The 24,164-nt window shown below is 37.1% G+C and overlaps 4 protein-coding genes across 4 annotated transcripts; 1 reads left to right on the top strand and 3 right to left on the bottom strand.

Annotated features, from left to right (window-relative positions):
- Positions 1-237: 237 nt before the first annotated feature.
- Positions 238-882, bottom strand: LOC106363011. Its single transcript, XM_048737436.1, has one exon. It carries the CDS (start codon positions 880-882, stop codon positions 238-240), a length of 645 nt encoding a protein of 214 aa, XP_048593393.1.
- Positions 883-8,169: 7,287 nt separating this feature from the next.
- Positions 8,170-11,720, top strand: LOC125576911. The gene is made up of 3 exons (XM_048737435.1): positions 8,170-9,659; positions 9,996-11,449; positions 11,521-11,720. Exons 1-3 carry the CDS (start codon positions 8,170-8,172, stop codon positions 11,718-11,720), a joined length of 3,144 nt encoding a protein of 1,047 aa, XP_048593392.1.
- Positions 11,721-15,465: 3,745 nt separating this feature from the next.
- On the bottom strand, positions 15,466-17,895 carry LOC125576910. The gene is made up of 3 exons (XM_048737434.1): positions 17,708-17,895; positions 16,873-17,623; positions 15,466-16,401 (listed from the first exon to the last, which is right to left on the bottom strand). The coding sequence occupies exons 1-3, from the start codon at positions 17,893-17,895 to the stop codon at positions 15,466-15,468; spliced, it is 1,875 nt and encodes a 624-aa protein (XP_048593391.1).
- Positions 17,896-22,878: 4,983 nt separating this feature from the next.
- LOC106418973 lies at positions 22,879-23,495 on the bottom strand. Its single transcript, XM_013859710.3, has one exon. The coding sequence runs from the start codon at positions 23,372-23,374 to the stop codon at positions 22,994-22,996; it is 381 nt and encodes a 126-aa protein (XP_013715164.2). The 5' UTR covers positions 23,375-23,495; the 3' UTR covers positions 22,879-22,993.
- Between the last annotated feature and the right edge of the window lie 669 nt (positions 23,496-24,164).

Genomic DNA, 24,164 nt, shown 5'->3' with positions numbered 1-24,164 from the left:
TCTAAATATACATAATTATTTTTTATTGTTTTGGCAGAAAGAATGGAATTGGTCTATCGGCATCAAAGAGCATGTGAAAAAGGCGTTTATCACCAAGGTGAAGATATGGTTAGCGATGTTTATTTTTTCTTTTTTTTGTTGAAATGTTAAATTTATTTATCAACAAAAAAAAAGTTTACAATACGGAAGTGTTTGAGAAATCAGGAAACAAAGTTGGCTAAGAAGAAAAACGTGAAATTACTCATTCCTTCCCATCCAACGAATCATCAGAGCACTGCACTTCTCTGCGCTCTTGTAACGTAGCGAGGAGCGATTGCGTATAGTCTTGTCTATGAACCGCGTGAGCTGTTGAGCTGTACGGTAAACGCCTGTGTGTTTCCTGCTGTTCCGTTCCCTCCACACACTGTGTATTACAGCTTGGAAGGAGAGCCGAAGAAGACATGAGTCAGTATTAGACCTGCGAGGCGATAACAGCATTGTAACTGTGATGCCCCAGTCTGGGTTTGGTCTAGGCAGGAGAGAGCTTGTGAGCTCTGTCCAAATCGTATATGAATACGGACACACAAAAAAGAGATGGTCGCGGGACTCGTTTGGCTCACCACACAATCGACATGACTGATGCTCGCCCCATATTTGAGTATGGTCACCAGTCGAGAGCCTATTGCGGATGGCCAGCCACGCGATGAACGAGTCGCGAGGAACAGTGTGTGAGAACCAGATTAGCTTGCTCCATTCCACTGTGTCGCCTTGTCTTCTTATCTGATTCCAAGTGTTCTTCGAAGAGAACCATGCTTTGTAGTCATTCTCCCTGTGACGCCAGAGCAAACAGTCGCTGCCTGCCTCCTCTACCGGCGGTGGTACTGAGTTGATGCGTGTAATCATCGCCCGTAGGTGATTACTACGACACCGCCTTCAGTTCCACCTTCCAGACGAGGCAGCAGACGCAACTGTTGCATAGCGTTGGATGCCCATGATTAGAGTACCAGAGTCGCCTGCAACATCAATCAACTTACCTATCTCCAACCAATTATCGAACCAGAAAAGAGTGTCTTTACCGTTGTGAATTTCAGATCGTAGAAAGGTTGCTGCCTGCTGCCGAAGCTTGAGGAGCTTGCGCCATATCCACGATCCTGATGATTTATCACTGACATCCCAAAAGCAACGATTCCGCATTAGATTTCTTCTGGTCCAAGCAACCCAAAAGGAACCTGAGTTTGTAAGTAGTCTCCATATTAGACATAAAGTAAAAACCCTAGATGAGTCTGCCATACACCTGATGCCAAGACCGCCTTCATTCTTTGGTTTACATACATCCTCCCATGAGACTTTTGCTCTGGTGGTGGAGTTTGGTTATCCAGACCATAGGAAGGCACTGCACATGCTCTCGATAGTTTCAAGACATCGCTTTGGAAGGCGGAACACTGAACACCAGAAGTTAGCGAATGTTATTGCTAAATGTAAAGAATAAAAGTTTGTTAAAATCAAAATATAAAAACTTATGAAAAACAACAACAAGATATATATATATATAACTCCAGTTGATTCTCGGGTCGTTATGTGTAATGATAATGTTTTTGGAACGACAATGTTTTTGCTTTATATACTGTAAATGTACTTGTTTAGGAACGAGAATTGGACATAGATAACGAAGCCTAACAGTGGTAGGGCGGCCTGCTCCGAGGAGTAAACTTCCCCGCACGCAAAGAAAGACGATTCAAACAGTAAGCTACTCGTAGACTGCACCTACCTTCGCTCAAAGCCAGAAACAACCACTTTGACTTACACAAGCAACAAGGGTAATGATGACTCCCGAAACATCTCCCTGACATGGTCACTACGAGACGGAAGGAAAGAGGAGGAAGGATCTATATATATGAGCATCCAATGAAGCAGAAAGGCATCATCACGAGTTCGAGAAAGAAAGGTATTGACTACTTGTTTATCATTTCTTATATTTGTAGGCACCAAATTTACTAGATAGGCATTTGATGTAAAGCAAAAATCTACAAATAGCATGAACAAAAAATACAACAATATAATACTGTAGTTGGAAAAGAACCAGATTGAAGCAGAGTCGAGATTAACATCTCTTTCCTTAATCCTTTAAACGCCCATAGTGTGCCGGTTTCATACGTTTAAGAATCTCAGAATACAACTGCCTATATCTTCAGTCTCATAGCACTTGAGAACCAAAGCCTGTTGAACATATTTCTATGTTATACTCTTAGACAAAAAACAAAAAAGAAGTAGGAGACAGTAGCTTTGTTTGTATTGGATGAGTTTCTTTAGAATGAGAAGAGCATGGCTTATATATAGAATATAAAGTTTATCGTGTGCTACAATGAGCACTAAATGGAGATGACATTTTTTTATTCCTTCGTAATGACTATTAAGAGGTAATTGATTTTCATATGTTACGAAAATAAATTCACACAATCACCTTGACATTGATCAAAGATTTAGTCAAGAAGTAATGTATGTCTTGGTCAAAAACATGAGAATCATTCTCTACACCAAGAGATAATATGCTTGCATTATTTATTTAAATAATTAGCATATGAATTTGGGCTAACAAGATTAATCTTATTTTTAATTCCAAAACTTGATCTAGCTCGAGTATCTCTTTTCTTAATACACCAAAGTGTCTACAAAGTTTTTATAACTTTGTTTTAGTTTTTCCATTTATATAGAAGAGGTGACGACAAAAAAAAACACAAGAGGATTTCCACCTCATATTTCTAATATGAATATTTTAAAAATAATTTCATATTAGACTTTCATTTCTCATTCAATCGAAATTCGTTTTTGACATATGATTACACTATATTATAGTGCTCATAACAATGAATCCAACGATTCCACAATCCGGTCATTCCGCAATCAAATTGTTCGAAAAAATCACTGGAATATTGGCCATAGCTATTTGTTCAAAAAACAGTTCCAACAATATTTCCTCTTCGGAAAATAGTTTAAACACTTCAATTTACAAAATCTTCGACCCTTAAATCTCTTTATTTTTGTTTGATTAGTCCCTAAACTAGATTACTAGCCTTAGGATTCAACAATGACTGTGAATGCTTGGTGAAAATAGCCATTCATAGTTGCATTCTATCTTTGTAAGAAACCATCTTCACTGGACTAAGTGGCAAGAGCATCCTCATTATGATTTGTTAAGATACTCTCAAACAAAATAATACTATTATTTTAACGTAATATAACTAATACCGTTAAAACAAAAACACAACTATGAAAACAACTTTATGTTACAGAAAATGCCACTGTATTTATAATATTTCCTTACAATTCATTAAAGGCATTTTCATTCTATTTAAAAAAAAGAACTATTTCTAAAAGGAAATAACCAAAAAGATATTCATAACAATTTTTCTAAGTTTGCAATAATAGATCTTACTTTATTTTTTTTGTTTCACATAAAAATATATATAGTTAAATTTAATAGTATTAAAGCTTTAAAAATATCTAAATAACTAAATATTTTCGTATTTAATATTAAATTATTATTATATATTAATATTAGTTTAATTTCCAATTATACACATGAAATAAAATTTATATTATTTTATATATAATTATAGCATTAATAATTTAGTACATCAGATAATAAAAACACTTAAAATTTTATCTTTTAATTATTTTATAAATAAAAAAATTAAATTAAAGTTACTGTTCACATAAAATAAAAAAAATTCAAAATTTCTATTATTAAATAAATAATTTTCATTTATATTATTTATATATTATTAAAGTAAATATTAAATCAATGATCATAACTTAATCTAACCATTATTGTTTTTAAATAGATATTAAAATAATATTAGATGCATATTAGATGTATATATATATATATATATATATATATATATATATTTACTTGATAAAAATAATATATTAAAAGTTAACTGATATTTATAGTGTTAACTTTTATAATTATAGATTTTAATGGTTTATTTCATCGAATATGCAATATATTAATCAAATACTAGACGGTTTCCACAAATACTTAAACTCATTTAAAAAGTTATAAAACAAATTTTTGCCAGTATGCGACACGTTAAAATATTAATTATTCCATCTCAATTTTAGTTTGTTAAATATAAAACTAAAAACAAATTCAAGACACATAAAAAGAAATATTGTGTTTGATTAATATATAGTTATATCTAAATACAACTTTAACATGATTTCTGTAAAGCAAAATATTTTAAATCAAGTTAAATATACTAAACTTATAATGATTACTTTATTTAAAATAAAATATTTTTTAAAATTTTGATATTGCGTTATAGTACTGATTAGTTAATAGAATAACTTTGAAAATTAATATGTTATCTAATTATGTTTTACAAATATAAAATATGAATATGTTAACATCTCAAATTAAGGCTTTTGTTTTATTTAACAGATTTAATAAAATTATACACATGTAATAAACCAAAAATGAAATTTCATCTAATTTTTAAATATTTAAAGTAAGGAAATCAAGATAGAATAATGATTATAACGTTTCTTAAAATTCAATATTTAGCTTTAAGAAGTACTCCAAATAAATAATATACATAAATATAAATAATTTTTTAAACAAAAATAATTCCAAACTTCGAAAGGATCAAAATCTAATTATCTTATTAAACTTTAAGTTATAGAAGAAAGATAATTCAATTAATGAAAAACATATGTCTAGGAGAATTTTCTTGAGTTTCTTGACAAGTTTCAAATGAAAAACTCTTATCTCCCCCTCCCCTCTTACTTTTACTTTTTATTTCATTATTTTATTGGTAAGATATTTATTGGGGGTTCTACCTGTGGATATGTTCTAATACTACGAGAGTTCGATCATTTCACAAATTTTCAGGAAAAAAAAACAAGTTACATGAGGCTTGCTTGGACCTTTGTTTGAGTGTTAGTTCATATTCAAAAGTTAAACCAAGGACACATGCTGAACTTATCATTTTCGAAAACTCAGAACATTTTTACTGAATAAATCAGAGTACTAATGATTTCAAATGAATGATGGAATGAGATTCTACGTTGATGTATGATCAAAGAGGGAGATTAAGACATGTTAGTTATTACAGGTCAAGTGGAGCTTAGGTTAAACCTCACTGGGCGTGACATGACAAATGTCCAAGACGTCTTAGATTTTCACTTAAATCTCTCTCGAGCTGTTTGAAAGTCTTTGGAAATGGACTACCTGGTATATCAAATATCTTAGATAAGTGGTAATTGTTAAGTTTCATGTGCTTATATGGATTTCCAACATAAATTTAATGGCGATAACTAGATTGATTCTATCTCTATATATTGGTTAACTATTTATCCAATTACCAGGTGTGACTTTCATTCATTCACTAGATTAAGATCTGCACCTTGCGCAGGATGAACATTATATATAAAAATTATTTTATATATTATATGTTTATAACATATTATGAAATAATAAATATATATTGAATAATTAAAAAGTCATTATCTACTACTTTTATAATTAAATTGACGCGAACATATAAATAAAATTTATAAATCGAAAAAAATATTTTTTCTATTTGATATGATATATAATTAAATTTAAATGATAATAACATATATATGGTATATTTTAATATTAATATTTATATTGCTTCAAAGGTAGAAAAAGGAACAGACGAAGCCCTAGCCGCTCTCGAGATAGCGACAGAGATGGCGATTTCAAGATCTATCTGATCTCGACGTCGATTCAGCCTCAATACGCACTCGACAGCTTCCTCTCCGGCACAAGGGAGACTATCATACACTCCTTGTCGCCTCCTTGGATTCGCAGCAACGGAGGAGATAGATCACTAACGTAGTCCCCAAGACACTGTCTCTGTTTCTCTGATTCGTTTTAGAAATACATTCTTTGGTGTATTCTGGTGATCTCTGCAGCCCGATCATCGCTCAGTGGTGTGTTCTCAAATCTCAGTCTTTGCTGAGATCTCAAGCTGGGATAGTCTATCTCTCAGCCTTTGCTGATACTTCGTACCGTTGCAACGGTGGTTAATACTCCATATCGTTATATGGGGTCGTCATTTCGTCACAAGTCGGCTCACCATGCGGACATCAAAGGCAAGGGAATTCTCTACGAAGATGATGATGATACGCCAATCAAGTTGGTAGATCGAGATGATTCATTTGCTATTAAAGAATTTGGCTTGACCTTGATCGGAAAGGTCTTAAACCCAAAGAAACAGAACGTGGAGAAGTTACTACAGACGATGCCTTCACAATGGGGTCTGGCAGAGAGAATCACAGCCAACGATCTAGGAAATGGGAAGTTTTTGTTCAACTTCACGAATGAGGAGGACCTTAACTATGTAATGGCTAAGGGGCCGTTCCATTATAACTTTTGTATGATCGTTTTGGTTCGGTGGGAGCCTATCGTGCATGACGATTACCCGTGGATCATTCCGTTTTGGGTCCAGTTGATCGGGTTTCCTCTCCATCTGTGGACAGACACGAATCTAAAGAATATAGGCCGCAGAATTGGTCATATTGATACTATTGAGCTCACGGAAGGACGTATGCTCATTGATGTTGATTCGCGACGTCCTTTAAAGTTCTCCCGGAAGGTTGAATATGAAGGTGATGAGGTCACGATTGAGATCAAGTATGATAAGCTATTTAAACATTGCGCTACTTGCGGTATGCTCTCACATGAGAAAGCGCATTGCCCTTACATTGAGACCGGACAATCTTCAGTTGACCACTCAGATGTATTCGCACGTATGCAGTTACCGGCGCGTCAAAATGACCGTGATAATCAAGGAACGGACCGTAACAATCATCAGTCTTCGCTGATGAGAAGAGAGATGTATTCTCGTAACTATCGGGCTGCTGGGGCAAGGCCGGACCTGCGTAGTAGATTACGTGAGAGTCACAATAACTACCCTCGGTCTAGGGTAAATGATCGACGTGCTGGAAGTCATGCTGAGAGGATTATTCGGCGAAGAGATGAGTACAAGAGGAGCGACAGGTATGGTGGTGGACGTGCACGATCAGGGCCTTATGATCGCAAAGACGGTCAGTCGTGGCGAGCTAAGGCAAAGCAAGTTAACATAACAAATGTGGAACAGAATGATGGTGAGGTGATTGTTAGGAACAATGTGATGGTTCCATATGAACATCACTCCAGCGCGGAACCTTTAGTTTCTTTGAGTATTGGTAATGATCTGCTGCACATTAAGGAACACAAAGAGAACTCATTTGGTACTAGGAAGCTGGCAAGTACCATTGTCACTCCGTCAAGATTGGGATCTACAGATAATGTGACGGTTCGGAGCAGGGCTGTTGATGTGATAGAGGGAAGGAATCTTACGTTCTCTCCACTAGCGAAGGAACCCATGGATGAACAGATTATTGGAGCTTTAAGTGATATGGAGCTGGTGGAACAACAGGGTAACGAATCGATGGAAACTGATGTTAATGATGATGATCTCTTGGGTGTTGAACTCATGGAAATGGAAGGTGATGATTCATGGAAAGCTGATCGTGTTATTGACGATGTCACGAAGGCGAAGGGTTCGAATGATGTGAAAAGGACGGTAAAGCACAAGAAGCTTGGCGTCAGGCGAGGTGTCCTGTTGGGCAGCTCAAGCCGGAAGTTCGAGATCCTCCGGCGGGGTTCTCCAAGCAAACGCACGGCTCGTTCTGAGTCACTTGTCTCAGAGAAAGCTGACAAGTCGAGACGATACCGGTCAGGTTCAAAGAAGGAATCAAACAGTACTAGATGTGGAGGATCCAAACGTGATGGATCGATGAGTTCCAAAAACTCATCACACAGATATCAATGAAGACACTCAGTTGGAACTGTAGAGGGATTGGAAACGACCTCACAGTTCGACGCCTTACGGAGATGTGCCAGAAGCATCGCCCAGGACTTGTGTTTCTTTCTGAGACAAAGAATAGGAGGCTGTTGTTGCAAAACATTCAGACCGACTTAGGCTTTGATCATTTATTTACCGTTGAGCCACTTGGCCTTAGCGGAGGTTTAGCTATTTTATTTATGGATGAACTCCAAGTTAATGTTTTATTTTCAAATAACAGAATGATTGACATTGTGGCAGTCATTGATGGAATAAAAGTTTTCATGACGTTTGTTTATGGAGACCCTGTATTAGAACGTAGGGACCAAGTATGGGAACGTCTTACGCGTTTCTCGACAACACGAAATGGTTCATGATAGGTGATTTTAACGAAATAACGGACCACAGCGAGAAAGAGGGAGGGAGAAAGCGATCTGATAGCTCCTTCTTACCTTTCAAGCAGATGTTAAGTCACTGTGGAATGCTGGAATTTCCATTTACTGGGAATAAGCTTTCATGGGTGGGGAAAAGATCAAGGGGAATAACTGTTAGATGCAGATTGGATAGAGCAGTGGGTAATGAGGATTGGCATGAAAAGTTCCCCCACACCGTGACAAAGTACCTTAGGCTGTGGGGATCGGATCATCGTCCGATCCTTGCGGATATTCTCACAAAGCCAGTCAGGAGAAAGAAAAAATTTAAATTTGATAAGCGGTGGCTGGATAATGAGGAATTAAGGAATGTCATTCTCGAAGGTTGGAAGTCAGAGGACTTGCCTCCAGATGCGAATATAATGGAGCATATTGCTAGCTGTCGGAAAGCACTGAGTCAATGGAGGATACAAAACAATGTGAATTCGGCAAAGCAAGTCGAGGAGCTAAAGGAGAAGGTGGAGGGACTGTATTTGGATGATGATGCTACTACAGAGGAAATATCGGCAGCTCTGAAGGAATTATCTACTGCTCTTAAGGCAGAAGAGATGTTTTGGAGACAGAAAAGTAGGGTTCTTTGGTTAAGGGAGGGCGATAGGAATTCAAAATATTTTCATGCGTTGGTGAAGCAAAGAAGAGCAAGGAATAGGATAACGCAACTCCTGGATGAGAATGGAAATATAGTGGAGGATGAGGAGGGACTAGTAGCCATTGCTACTAGTTATTTTAGGCAAATATTTGAATCCTCTGACCCAGAGGATATAGCTGAGGCACTATCAGAGGTTCCAACAACGATCACAGGGGCAATAAACGCAGATCTCACAGCCCCTGTAACTGAATGGGAGGTAAAATTAGCATTATTCGCTATGCATCCGGAAAAAGCCCCAGGACCAGATGGAATGACAGCTCTCTTTTATCAAAAGTTCTGGGATATTGTCAAAGATGATTTAACTCGTATGGTTAATCAATTCCTTTTTGAAGGAACAATGGCACAGGGCCTTAATGATACGAATATTTGTTTAATCCCTAAGACGACAAAACCGAATGAGATGACTAAATTTAGACCTATCAGTCTATGTAATGTCAGCTACAAGATAATATCTAAGGTCTTATGCCAAAGATTGAAGAAGGTTCTCCCACAGAGAATATCAGAGACCCAGTCAGCCTTCGTTGCTGGGAGACAAATCACGGATAATATCATGATAGCTCAGGAGATGTTCCATGCTTTGAGAACTAAGCCGGGAGGAAGAGTTAAACGGATGGCCATTAAGACTGATATGAGTAAAGCATATGATAGGATGGAATGGTCATTCATTGAAGCAGTCATGCGAAAGATGGGCTTCTCCGAAATGTGGATTGACTGGATTATGCGATGCATTACTTCGGTCAAGTATAAAGTCCTCATGAATGGTGAACCAAGGGGAAACATAGTCCCAGGGAGAGGTTTACGACAAGGAGATCCTTTGTCTCCTTTCATATTTATTCTATGCACGGAAGCGCTCGTTAGCCTTCTTAATCAAGCAGAGAATCAAGGGAAGATAACGGGGATGCGAGCCGCTCGTGCTTGTCCCTCGGTATCCCACCTCCTCTTTGCTGATGATAGCCTTTTCTTCTGTAAGGCGGAGCCCCGTGAATGTGAAGAAGTTATGAAAGTAGTAAGGAAATATGAGAAAGCATCAGGGCAACGCATTAACTTTGACAAATCCTCATTACTCTTTGGTAAAAGGGTTCCAGCGAACGTTAGACAGCAGATCAAGGACACTCTTGGTATACAAAATGAAGGTGGGATGGGCTCATATCTAGGAATCCCAGAGGATATTAGTGGTTCAAAGTGCAAATTATTTGCCTTCCTAAAGGAGAAGCTCCTACATAGAGTGAATGGCTGGACTGGTAGATGGTTATCGAAGGGTGGGAAGGAGGTTTTGATTAAATCGATATTGCTAGCTCTCCCGACCTATGTTATGTCCAGCTTCCTGCTTCCTTTGGAGATATGTGAGAACTTAGCAAGTGCCATTGCACAGTTCTGGTGGAGCTCGAATCCTCCGAAAAGAGGAGTTCACTGGGCAAAATGGGAAAAGATGTGTGCTCCTAGAGAAGAGGGAGGAATTGGTTTCCGTATGATCCATGAATTTAACCTAGCTCTTCTAGCTAAGCAGCTGTGGCGACTTGTGCAATTTCCGGATTCACTAGTAGCGAGAGTTCTCCGAGGAAGATATTACCGTCTCAGTTCGCCGTTGCGAATAGGCACTGTGGATTCTCCATCTTATGTATGGACAAGTATAACTGCCGCGAGGAAGTTATTACTTCTGGGAATTAGAAGTAAGGTGCACTCAGGGTACGAAATTAATGTGTGGGAAGATCCTTGGATCCCTACGATGCCAGCTAGGCCGGCTCATGCCCGAGCTCCAGCGGTGAATCCTAAGATGCTTCTCAGCAGCCTTATTAATCCTGTTACCAAAGAGTGGGATACTCGACTATTGGAACAATATGTAGCTCAAGAAGATATCCCGATGATTCTGAGTCTCACCATTAGTCCTACTCATCGACGTGATACATTTAGCTGGAGTTACACAAAGACTGGACAATATACTGTCAAATCGGGATATTGGGTTGCAACAAACTTGATGAGAGACGAAGAGGAGCTACAAGTTTTACAGCCTAGCATCACAAAACTTCAAGCCTTTGCTTGGAAGGTGAATGCGCCACAAAAGATCTGCCATCTTATATGGCAACTAATATCTGGACAGATAGCCGTAACAAGAAATTTGGTACGCCGCAACATGAGATGTGATAATTATTGCCCAAGATGTGGAGCGCCAGAAGAGACCGTTACTCATGCTATCTTCGAGTGTCCACCGGCCTTACAAGCATGGGAGTTATCATCAACACCATCGAGCTCTGAAATCTTTCCTGTATCGAGTATTTACGCTAATATGGACTTTCTTTTTTGGAGAAAGAATGATATTCTGGAACCAGAAGAGGATAGAGATCCTTATCCTTGGATAATTTGGTATATCTGGAAAGCTAGGAATGATAAGTTGTTCAGAGGCATAGACAGAGATCCATTGGAGCTAGTCAGATATGCAGAGAGTGAGTGCCAAGCTTGGTACAATGCAAGAGACTCTGTACCGGTTATGCCAAATGTACAGACTATTGAAGAATCCCAAGTCTTAAGCTTGGGTAATATCTGCATGGTGGATGGTTCATGGACTTCCACAGCTCAATTTAGTGGAATAGGATGGGTCTGGAAGGATGCAATAGGAAAGATACAACTCATGGGGTCAAGGAACTTACGGAGGAGGGAGACATCGCTACACTCGGAACTGGAAGCTTTAAAGTGGGCAATGGAGAGCATGATACAACACTCGACTTGTCAAAAGTTTGGGACAGACTGCAAGGATTTGATAGCAATGATGGAGCAGCCACAAGATTGGCCCAACTTCTCAACTGAGCTGGAAAACATTCAAACTCTTCGGTTGTGTTTTTCAGACTTCAAGATTATATATATTCCAAGGACGCAGAATGAGATTGCGGATGCGCTAGCTAGAAATGCACCGAAGAGTTTTATTGGTTGTTCTATTCCGGTTATAGATCATTATGTTTTATTGGTTGTTCTATTCCGGTCTGGCTTCCTAGACCACCTCAAGCTTGAGTAATAGAAGAGCCGTTTGCTGTCAAAAAAAAAAAAAATTAATATTTATTAGATGATGCTTTTTGCTCATATTTTTTTTATCATTTGTATCTTTTATAGCAAAAAGTCTAAATTAGTGATAACAAAATTTTCACTGTGGGATTAATTGTTTAAGTAATTTATAATATTTTTAAAAATTAAGTTGTCAATACTTTATCAAAAAAATATTCAAAGTAAATTTCAAAATTAAGATATTCATGTATATTTATATGGCATATAGTTTAATTTAAAATGATACATATATTTATATATCTTTTATTTTTGATACATATTAAATGAGACTTTCAACTTATATTATTTTTTTAATTATTTGTATCATGTCATAGCAAAAGTTTTAAATCATAGATCAGAAAATTTGAATGTAAAACTTTTATTAGTTTTAGTAATTTATACTCATTTTTTAAAATTCAAAATATAATATATAAATAATTTTTAAATTTTTTATTATATGGTTACTATGATTGTTTAATTTATTTTAATAGCTTAAAATTAAGGGGAAATTACATGTTTAGCACTTTCATGCTACCACTTTTCATTTTTACCATCACTAATGAGACATTTTCAAAAATACCTTCTTCATTAAGTGACAAAAGACTCTTATGTCCTTGTTATTTATATATATAATAAAGTATTATTTAAATAAAAAATAAAAAATAAAAAATAAAAAATATAAAATATAAAATAAAAAATAAAAAATAGAAAATATAAAAAAAAATAAAAAATAAAATTTTTTTTTTAATTTTTCGAAATATACTTTTTCAAATTCGAATTTTTTTATAAAACTTTTTTTTCAAATTTTTTTTTCGATTTTTTTTTTAATTTTTTTCAAATTTCTTTTTGAAAAACGAAAATTATGTTTGAAACTATTTTTTTAAATTTTTTTTATATTTTTTAAGTATTTATATATTTATTAGAATCATAAATTTCACATTCCAAAAACCCTACCCCACCCCTCAACTCTAAACCCTAAGTCTAGATTAGTTAACCCTAAGGGTATAATTGTATTTTACCCTTCATTAAAAGTGAGGGTAAAAGTGGTTAGTGTAAACATGAAAAGTGGTACTATGAATGTGGTATTTGTGGCAATTTCCCTAAAATTAAACAAATATAACTATAATTCACACTTATTTTTATCGAATCTTTATTATTCAAATTCATTAATTGTCATATATACTTTAGCCACATTAGGCAATTCCGTAATCTTATTTAAGGAAATAATGAAGCACATTAATAATGTATTTACTGTGGTTTAATAAAAAAACGTATTATATATTTACGTGAATCAACATATTTCTCTAAGGATTCTAAGAATCATTATAGTGATGACATGTGGCTACAAAAAAATGTTGCAATGCTTTTCAAATAATATATAGGGGATTAACATTTTCTCTCACACAGACAATTGAAGAAATGATATGCAAAGCGTGGCCCAACATTGTGTGACTCTGATACCATTTTAAATTTAGGCTTATTATAAGTTTCTAACTTAAAATCAATTGATGATAAATGAATTGATCTAAATATGTTATATATTACTTAAATTTCTTTTGTGAGATATTTTTGTAACACTCTCGTTCGAGATAATGATTCGATGACCTCCCAAAATTACAATGAGCATATAAAGTTAATCTATTCGAGGAACACAAAACATAAATTTATAAAGGGAAGTTTACTAAAATGACTCAAATTAGTTGTGTTATTACTAGAATGACTCATTTTTTAAAAAAATTATTCAAATATTTTTTTGGTTGAAATTGTCCTTGCCCATAGTTATAACAAAAAAACATTACCAAAGTACCTTTAACATTTGATCGACGGCAGATTTATTTTTAAAAATCAAATATGTCGAATAATAAATTTGTTTATAAAATTTGTATAGCAAATCTACCGTTAAAGTGATGACAAACCTTTTTAGAAATGTCAGATTTGTTTCCACGACAGAGTTAATTGTCCGATTTAAATAGAAACAAATTTTTAAGAATATGTTTGTAGAATGAGGTGGCAGACTTGTTATAAATGGTAGATTTTTGTGGTTGACTTTTTTCTTATGTTAGACTTATTTTCTTACGGGAAAGTTATATATCCTATTTAAAATTGTTAGTAGACTTTTTGTTTATGTGGTGACAGACCTTTTAATTTATGTTGTGGCAGAATTATTGACGAAAATCCGGGTTTACGTAAACCAAACTTAATTTAATGTTCAATTTCGACCCGGTTTACATTAATTTCAAATCTAATTTATTTTTAGGATAATTAAGATCAGAATCAGGTAAATTTCCGATAACTGTCATCAGCTCTTTCATCCTATATTTTCTTCCTTATCAAGTTGTCCTTTTCATTTGGTTTAATCACTGGGACGTATGATCTTCATGACTTGTTCGATGTCAAAATTGACAACCTTAGTGGTTCATGCCGTTCTTCTGGCTCACCATTGAGATAAGTTGAGAACATAACCAAATTAAGTCAAATCCCAAGAGTTGATTTGGTTCATACTCTTGTCTTTCTGGTGGACGAAAGAATCGTTCTAAGTGAACGGAAGTGGCCAAATACAAATAGAAAGTAACATCTCTTCTACCAGTGTAGAAAATAAATCAGTGATGAGACAACTTCAAAATAAAACATGTTTATTTATTTTATTTTATTTTTTTGACATCAAAAGGTCATTCTATTACTCAAACTTGAGGTGGTCTGGGTAACTAAACCGGAATAGAACAACCAATAAAAAACAAATTCCTATGGAAAGATCTAGCAGTTTTAGCTAAAAATCAGAAGTCTGATTGCGTGCCCGTGGAACATGAGTGATTTTGAAGTCTGGAAAGCATATCTGTAACGTTTCTATCCTCTCCAATTCCGTCGCAAAGCTTGAGCTTGGGGGTCCTTTATCATTGCAATAAGTTCCTTACAGTCTGTCCCGAAGCTCTGACATGTTGAATGTTGAAGCATGTTCTCCATCGCCCATCGCAGTGCTTCTACTTCCGAATGCAAAGCTGATTCACGTCGCGGAAATTTTTTTGTCCCCATAAGTTGAATGTTCCCAGCATTGTCCATCCATACCCATCCACATCCACTAAAGTGAGCCAATGGTGTCCAAGATCCATCAAGCAAGCAAATATTACCCAAGCTTATGGCTTGGAGTTTTTCAGGATTATTTTCTTGTACCACTGGTTGTATCGCTTCATTGGCATCAAACCAGGCTTGACATTCACTTTCAGCATGTCGAACTAGATCCAAAGGATCTCTATCTATTCTCCTGAAAAGCTTTTCATTCCTTGCCTTCCAAATATACCAAATTATCCAGGGATAAGGATCCTTATCTTGCTCTGGCACAATAATGTTGTTTTTCCTCCAGAATAGATAGTCCATATTTGTGTAGACACTTGATACCGGAAAAATATTTGTGGTTGTTGGAGTTGATTATAGAGACCAAACTTGGAGAGCTGGTGGACATTCGAAAATTGCATGGGTTACAGTCTCTTCCATTTCTCCACATCTTGGGCAGTAGTTGTCACACCTCATATTGCGCCTTCTTAAGTTCCTCGTTACTGTCACATGACCAGTTAACAATTGCCATATAAGATGACATATCTTCGTAGGCGCTTTTTAAGTTCCACGCAAAAGCTTGAAGCTTTGTGATACTTGGCTCCAAAACTTCTTTTTCGTCCGCTATCTTTAATAAATTCTGAGCCACCCAATATCCAGATTTGACCGTGTATTGGCCATTCCTTGTATAGTTCCAGAAAAATGTATCACGACGATGAGCTGACCTTATGGCCAAACTCCTTATGAGTGGTACGTCCTCAGGATTAACATAGTTTTCCAATAGATTAACATCCCAATCCTTCGATCCCTGATAAATGAGGTCGCTGACTCTCATATTAGGATGCATAACTGGTGCTAGGAGGACAGCTGGTCGCGCAGGAGTTGTTGGAATCCACGGATCCTCCCACACCTTAACTTCATAATCCGAATGTATCTTCTGTCTGATTCCCAGTAGTAGCAGCTTCCTTGCAGCAGAAATGCTAGTCCACACATAGGATGGGCTACCAGCAGTGTTTACTCTTAATGGAGAGCTCAATCTATAGTATCTTTCCTTTATGACTCGGGCTACCAAAGAATCAGGAAATTGTACTAGTTTCCATAGTTGTTTTGCCAATAATGCCAGATTAAACTCATGGATCATACGGAAACCAATCCCACGCTCCTCTCTTGGTAAGCAAACTTTTTCCCATTTTGCCCAGTGTATTCCTCTCTTTGGTGGATTAGAACTCCGCCAGAATTGAGCGATGGCACTGGCTAGGTTTTCACATATCTTTAAAGGGAGCAGGAAAGTAGACATAAAGTATGTCGGAAGAGCGAGCAAAATGGACTTAATCAGCACTTTCTTTCCACCTTTTGATAGCCATCTACCTGTCCATCCATTCACTCTATGCATCAACTTGTCCTTTAGAAAAGCAAAAAGTCTGCATTTAGATCCACTTATGTCTTCGGAGATGCCTAGGTAAGTTCCCATTCCTCCTTCATTTTGTATTCCAAGTGCATCTTTAATATCTTGTCTACTAGTTGCATTAATCCGTTTACCAAAGAGTAAGGATGATTTATCAAAATTGATACATTGAGCTGATGCTTTGCCATATTTCCTGACTACTTTCATTACTTCTTCACATTCACGGGGCTCCGCCTTACAGAAGAAAAGGCTATCATCAGCAAAGAGAAGGTGGGATACCGACGGACACGCGCGTTTGACGCGCATCCCTGTTATCTTCCCTTGATTCTCTGCATGATTAAGAAGGCTAGCGAGCGCTTCCGTGCATAGAATAAAAATGAAAGGAGAAAAAGGATCTCCTTGACGCAGGCCTCTACCTGGAATAATATTTCCTCTTGGCTCTCCATTCATGAGAACCTTATATTTTACCGATGTAATGCATCGCATTATCCAGGTGATCCAGATTTCTGAGAAACCCATCTTACGCATGACAGCTTCAATAAAAGACCATTCCATCCTATCATATGCTTTACTTATGTCTGTTTTGATGGCCATCCTTTTATTACGTCCACTTGGTTTAGTTCGCAGAGCGTGGAACATTTCTTGAGCAATCATAATATTGTCTGAAATCTGTCTCCCAGCAACAAATGCTGACTGGGTTTCCGATATCAACCCTGGTAACACTTTCTTTAATCTCTGGCATAAGACCTTAGAGATTATCTTGTAGCTGACGTTGCACAAACTAATGGGTCGAAACTGAGTCATTTCATTAGGCTTTGTTGTCTTTGGAATGAGACATATGTTTGTATCATTCAGCCCATTAGCCACCGTCCCCTCAAAAAGGAATTTATTAACCATAAGAGTTAAATCTTCCTTTACTATGTCCCAAAATTTTTGATAGAAGAGCGCAGTCATCCCATCTGGTCTAGGGGCCTTTTCTGGATGCATTGCAAATAGCGCCAATTTGACCTCCCATTCAGTGACCAGGGCTATAAGGTTGTCATTAATCTCATCAGTGATCGTCGAAGGAATTTGTGCTAGTGCCTCTTCAATGTCCTCTGGATTTGATGATTCAAAGATCTGCCTAAAGTAGCTAGTAGCAATGGCTACCAATCCTTCTTCATCCTCAACAATATTTCCATTCTCATCTAAGAGTTGTGTGATCTTATTTCTTGCTCTTCTTTGCTTTGTCAAGGCATTGAATTTTTTTGTATTTCTGTCTCCTTCTCTCAACCAAAACACCCGACTCTTCTGTTTTCAGAACATTTCTTCTGCTTTAAGAGCATCAGAGAGTTCCTTTAAAGCTGCTGCAATTTCCTCAGTTGTAGCATTATCATCTGCATACAAGCCCTCCACTTTTTCTTTAAGCTCCTCCACTAATTTTGCCGAATTGACATTATGTTGCATCCACCATTCACTTAAGGCTTTCCTACAACTGGAAATATGTTCCATAATAGTCGCATTGGGAGGAAGATCAGGAGATTTCCATCCCTCAATGATAACTTGCCTTAACTCCTCATTATCCAGCCATCTTTTATCAAACTTGAACTTTTTTTATCGTCTCATTGGCTTTATGAGTATATCTGCGAGAATCGGACGATGGTCTGATCCCCATAACCTCATATACTTCACAGACGAGTGGAGAAACTTCTCATGCTAGTCTGCATTTCCTACTGCTCTGTCTAAGCGACATCGAACAGTTGATCCGCCTGCTCGCTTCCTTACCCAAGAGAGCATGTCCCCCGAGAAAGGAAACTCTAACATCCCACAATCATTAAGCATTTGCTTAAAAGGAAGGAATGAAATATCAGGACGTTGTCTTCCTCCTTCTTTCTCAATATGTCCTGTGATTTCATTAAAATCTCCTATCATGAACCAAGGTTCATTTCTTGTTGTTGAGAAACGCGTAAGACGTTCCCAAACTTGATCTCGTCTTTCTAGTATAGGGTCCCCATAAACAAACGTCATATAGACTTTTATTCCATCAATGATGGCCTCAATGTCAATCATACGATTATTTGAAAATAAAACATTAACTTGAAATTCATCCATAAAAAATAAAGCTAAACCTCCGCTGAGTCCAAGTGGCTCAACAGTAAACAAATGATCAAATCCTAAGTCGGTATGAATGTTTTGCAACAGCAGCCTTCTGTTCTTCGTCTCAGAAAAGAACACAAGTCCTGGGTGATGCTTCTGACACATCTCCGTAAGGCGTCGAACTGTGAGGTCGTTCCCAATCCCTCGACAGTTCCAACTGAGTGTCTTCATGGATGATGTCTGGAGGTGTTTTTGGACCCCTCCAAACCAGAAACGTTGCATGAACTGTCCCTATGAATCTTTTTCTCTCCAGAACGATGAGTTTCTGAACGTTGTACGTCTCGAGAAGATGATCTACGAAGCTTCAGAGATCCCCGACGTAGGAACTCTGCTTTCTTTTTTGGTAGACCGAGAGGGATGCCAGCCCTACCTCTTATTTTGCGTGAAGACGTAGCTCTAGGTTTCCCTTTCTTAGCCTAAACACCCTTCGCACCAACTACTGACGCGTCCTTTGTGGCTTCAACGTCCATGTCCATAAGTTCATCCCCCAACAAGTCATCATCATGATCCACAACCATCAAAGAATCCTTGCGATCCCCATCCTCCATATTACTTGTGCCAATGAGCTCCATGTCATTTAAAGCCCCTATTATCTGAGCATCATCAAGCTGGTCTTTCTCCTTAGGAGAGAAAGACAATAATCAAACTGCTTCTCTGTCTCTTTTAGTAACATTTTCATCACGGCCCTGTCGAGACGGAGTTACTATTGCACGTGCAATCTTTTTTCTGCTACTGCGATCCTGTATGCTTATATCAGCTGACCTTTTAGGAGACGGACTGTCAGTTTGCCTTGAGTTCGTTCCATGAACATAAGGCTCACAGCTTATCATCTCCAGGCCCAGACGTTTCTCCATATTCTCCTTAGCCTTCCATGTTTGGGTTTGTTGTTTCTGATAAGGCGCATACCTCTTGTTGCTACGTGAGAAACTCGAGTTGTATCTGCTCTCTTTGCCTCCTAGCTTTCTCGAAAAGCTTTCATTGTAAGCCACAGAACGATGATAACCAGCCCTAGCATCATTCATGAAGCCACCGTCATGTCTCTGTTTCCTCTGAGGTGAAATACTTCGACGGCTCCCCTTACCGTAACGATCAGAACGTGAATAGGCCTCGTATCTGTCATATGGTTTCTGGTCTCGCAGCAACGACTTTCGAGATGTTGTGACAGTAGGTAGCTGAACCCGTTCAAAGACACCAGTTCGCTCAACACGATCTTTTCCAACTGGAAACTTCATCGGGCAATAAGCCACTTCATGAGTCAACATCCCACAAGATGAGAAATGTTTAAAGAGCTTATCGTAATGAATTTGAATCGAGACCTCCTCTCCTCCAGGTGAAGCTATCTTCCGTGTGAATGTAAGCGGTTTCCTAGTGTCAACGTCAATTAGCATGCGTCCTGCCGAGAGTTCGACAGTGTCAATATGACCAAGCCTACCACCAATGTTCCTTAGATTTTTGATTGTCCATAAATGTAATGGAATGCCTGTAATCTCAACCCAGAAAGGGATGATCCAAGGGTAATCGTCGTGAACAACCGGTTCCCAACGAACAAGCACGAACATACAGAAATGTAGTGAAAAGGTCCTTGAAGAAAGACCGACTAGAGATCATCTTCATTCATAAATTTTAATAGAAACTTCCCACTTCCAAAGTCATTAGCTGTGATCCTATCTTGCATCATCCACTGCGCCGACATGGTTTGGATCAGCTTGACCACGGATTGTTTCTTAGGGTTTAAGATCTTCCCGATCAATGACATACGATAATCCTTAATGGTAGGAGAATCATCTTCATCCATGTTTATTTATGAGGCAGGGAGCTACAGATTTATATATAGCTTATAACTAAACCCTACTCAAACTCAAGTCACCAAGCCCTCCATTATTGCCGGCTCAGATGGTACTCACGCAACACTTCTCAGTAAGATCTGTTAGGATCTTTTAATCCAAAACCAACAAAGCTGCTCTTTCCACTTGACTGTGAACGGCCTGAACTAAAACCTGATGAACGATTGAACCTCTTGAACAAAAGCCCCTATAACTGGAAGAACGGTCTGAATAACCAGAATAACGGTTGTCTGATCCTCCTAAACGATCACCACTATATCTACCATTACCACCACCATCATAACCACCTGAACAACAATGAATTTTCCTCCTTTACCATGAGCCTGAAATGGAAAAGTGTACTATAAAACCTTGCAATACATAAACATGACTGATAAATAGCAAGAAAAATCACAGCAAGAAGTAATATATTCCTATGATGCACGGGACGGATACCGGTACAGAAACGGGACGGAAGTGGAGATGGGAAACGGCAAAACTAAAAAATTATGATACGGGTACGGCATAGATACATTTATAAAAGTAATATATATATATATATATATGATTGCTGCCGTATACATAGCATTTGTGAATTCGCTATCAAACATCTACCGTAACATATTTCTCGCGCTAACAATGTCTATATATTTCTTGTAGTAAAATTTTAGTTTGGATTGATATATGGACTGCTATAAGACAAATCATCGCATAAACTTCACCAGATATATAACAGAAATAGAATATTCAAACGCAATAGTTCCAATCCAAAGTCATCATTATGGTTTCATTTCTGAATTCTTACCTTCAGCAATAAATTCGATGTAGAGAATCATTTAATGCCTTCAATTTCAACAATATATATTATTAGTCAAAAGTGATGAAAGAAAACGTAACGGCGGTGCTAAAAAGCTCATGTTGTTAAGTCCTAACTTACGGATACGTCCCCACGCCGTCTCGTCTCAGCACCGTCCCCATGCCGTTACCGTTTCAGAAACGTTTCCATTACCGGGACGTCACTCAAACTCACGTCCCCGTGCATCATCAATTAAGATTCCAAAATTTAAACATGCAATCGATTTATTTATGATAACAAAAACTCGGATAGCACAGATTAAAGACTCACATATTAGAGTAGCATGCAACTGAATCCGGATGTGACTGAGGTGAAATCGATTTCGTGTTTGTCGAGAAACACAGAGACGAAGATGAGTTACCGTGGAATATGCTGGAGAGAAAGTTGAGTGCGGTAGAGGTGACGGAGACGAAGCTGGCTGTGACGGAAAAGGGACTGTCGGAGATGGAGGTGACGAGACGACAAGAAAAGCATTTCCTAGCCCTGGTGTTCGACCTTTTTAAAAAAAATATTAAAATATGTTTCTTTTTTAATTAGGATTTAATTATTAGTAATGGCAAAATAGTCAATTTGTATGTTTCAAAAATTAGTCTATTAATTTCAAAATTATGAGTTAATCTAGTTATTTTATGATTAATTAGAGCCGTTTTAAGTAATTTCTCATTTATAAATTCATCATATTCTAAAGCTAGATTTGACCATTCTTCTTTATATTCGATTAGTTTGACCAGTTGAAGACCAAATAATCATAAGGATAAATACATTTTTCATCACCCATATCAGAGTTTTAAGTTTAAGACGAGGGTGAATCGATCTGGTCCAAAAGAACCAAAGAAATTACTGTCCGTCTTCCAGCTCTATGACTATAACTATACCTCCATGAAAAAACTACTCTTCGATCGTTCAAAATGCATCCATTGAGATCTTGGTTTCAGCGAAGCAAAACATTTTCATTAGGGACAAGTGGTTCTCATTTGATCCTATTTCCAAAACACTTGCAAAACTTCTCATTCTTATGATTCATAAATAGAGAGTTGCCTTGTCGTATATCTATTAATAAAATTTTCTGGTTGAAAATTTCAGATGGGATAGCCGAGATCACCGAGTTTGCAAGACTGGCTTACATTGGAGAGAGCATCCAGAATCAACTTTTAGTGTATTCACATATACGACTTAATTAAAGCACAAATAGGAATTGGGTTTGAAATTACCCTTTTCTTTAGCTCAGAATGCTAAAATATTAACCATGATCTTTTGATAACCAAATTCTTGAAATTGTCAGGCTGTTTCTTACCTTATTAGTTGAAAGTTGAACTGCTTTGATTTCTTCAGCTCAGAATGCTAAAATATTGCAAGGTATCAATATACATAAACTACGTTAGTTGTAACGGTACAGAATCAAGGTGAAAGTGATGCTTGACTGGGGCCCCAAGGGAAAATTTGGACCGCCGTTGCCTGCTGTTGTGATCATCTATGCTCCAAAAGAAGCTTCACTAACCGCCACAGATTACCCTGAAATCCCAGTGGCTTGAAGAGGCCTTTTTGCGTGTTTGGTTTACTACATGGGGATGGTTCTTTTTTGGGACAGTATTACGTGACGAATTTTATTTTCTCATATTATTCTAATATATTATAAGTTCTGGAGATAAAAATATAATCTTGAGACCAACGGCAAATTGTCAAATATAAGATAGAAGAAGAATGCAAGAGTTCATTATAACATGAATTGACAAATCATTACCATACTATAATGACAGACAGATATCTCTCGTCCTTAGCCTCTCTTAACAGGATCAAAGTTGGAGACACCAACAACCACACCGATGATGACCGTGAGCACCACTCCTCCCGCGGCAATGCTAAGCAAGAAGTTCTTGAGAGAGGGAGAGATTCCTGAGCCTGCGGCTTCAGCCACCTCAGGGATCACCATTGAAACGGTGAGAGCTGCTGCTGCTAAGCCGCTCACAGCCTTCTCCATCTTCAGGTTAGATGCATTCACTTGAAACCTCCGTGAAGGCATGGCTAAGGAGGAGGATGACGCCTTAGATGGCTTCAAAGGCAATAGTGGCTTGCGAAAGGCTACAGTTTTGGTCGACGACGGCGATCGGTTTTGGGTGAGTGGCATGAACAATGATACGGCGGAGGTAGAAGCCATCTCTTTTTCTCTCCTCTTCTTTCTTTTCGAGTTTGTTTGGCAATGTGAGTTTGGTCTATGAGAAGAAACATAAGATATGGGGTCATATGAGGAGTGGGAGATATGTGTCTTACGTGGCAGTTTCTGAGCTTGGAAGTCCGATTTTTTAGATAAGGTTATCTTCATTTTAATTTTCTGGTTAGCCAATCACAATCACAGCTCTTTGCTTTCTTTTCGATTCATTTTTTTTGTCTACTATTATTTTATGGAAAATTTGCCCTAATAACCATTAAAAAAAAACACAAACCCACTATCTAACTAAAAACATTCTTTTTCTTTTTATTTCTCCTCCTATCTCTCTCCAACCTCTTACTAAAAATCTAATTACACATTTTTTTTTTGATATTTGGTAAATAAACCCTTATTTTATTGCATGCTGTTTCTTATTGGTGTAGAATCGCACAGAAAAAAAGTACACGTTTACATCTATTGCATTTTACAAAAACTGAAAGAAATTTGTGAAAAAATTAATATTATAAATATATCTTTTATGTTTTTTTTTGATGAAAAAATATATCTCTTAGTATATTATTTGAGAAAAATTACGACATTTGAACTATTTAATGTGTTAACATTTATTTTATTTTTTTAAATCTAAAAAAAATAAGTTAATTCATCTAAACATATACTATACTCACTAAACTAACCATAAATTAATATTAATGTATAAACAATATTCTTTACTTTTTCCTTAAACAATACAAGAAAACTTGTCTGTAACGAGGAAAAATTGTCTTAGAGTAACTAAGAA

Source organism: Brassica napus, chromosome A8 (assembly GCF_020379485.1).
Source record: "Brassica napus cultivar Da-Ae chromosome A8, Da-Ae, whole genome shotgun sequence".
Lineage (NCBI taxonomy): Eukaryota > Viridiplantae > Streptophyta > Magnoliopsida > Brassicales > Brassicaceae > Brassica > Brassica napus.
Note: the sequence above shows the minus strand (reverse complement) of the source record. Positions and strands in the feature narration are given on the sequence as shown.

Excerpts from the sequence above, each read along its gene's own strand:
- LOC106363011 (XM_048737436.1), bottom strand. The coding sequence starts at position 882 with ATGATTACACGCATCAACTCAGTACCACCGCCGGTAGAGGAGGCAGGC.
- LOC125576910 (XM_048737434.1), bottom strand. The coding sequence starts at position 17,895 with ATGGAACATATTTCCAGTTGTAGGAAAGCCTTAAGTGAATGGTGGATG. Across the intron at positions 17,624-17,707 it reads GCTCTTAAAGCAGAAGAAAT|AAGAGCAAGAAATAAGATCA; the intron begins GTTCTGAAAACA and ends GACAAAGCAAAG. Across the intron at positions 16,402-16,872 it reads TAATGCGATGCATTACATCG|GACAAGTTGATGCATAGAGT; the intron begins GTAAAATATAAG and ends GCTTTTCTAAAG.
- LOC125576911 (XM_048737435.1), top strand. The coding sequence starts at position 8,170 with ATGGGAACGTCTTACGCGTTTCTCGACAACACGAAATGGTTCATGATA. Across the intron at positions 9,660-9,995 it reads CGATGCATTACTTCGGTCAA|GGTTCCAGCGAACGTTAGAC; the intron begins GTATAAAGTCCT and ends CTTTGGTAAAAG. Across the intron at positions 11,450-11,520 it reads ATCCCAAGTCTTAAGCTTGG|GATGCAATAGGAAAGATACA; the intron begins GTAATATCTGCA and ends TGGGTCTGGAAG.
- LOC106418973 (XM_013859710.3), bottom strand. The coding sequence starts at position 23,374 with ATGGCTTCTACCTCCGCCGTATCATTGTTCATGCCACTCACCCAAAAC.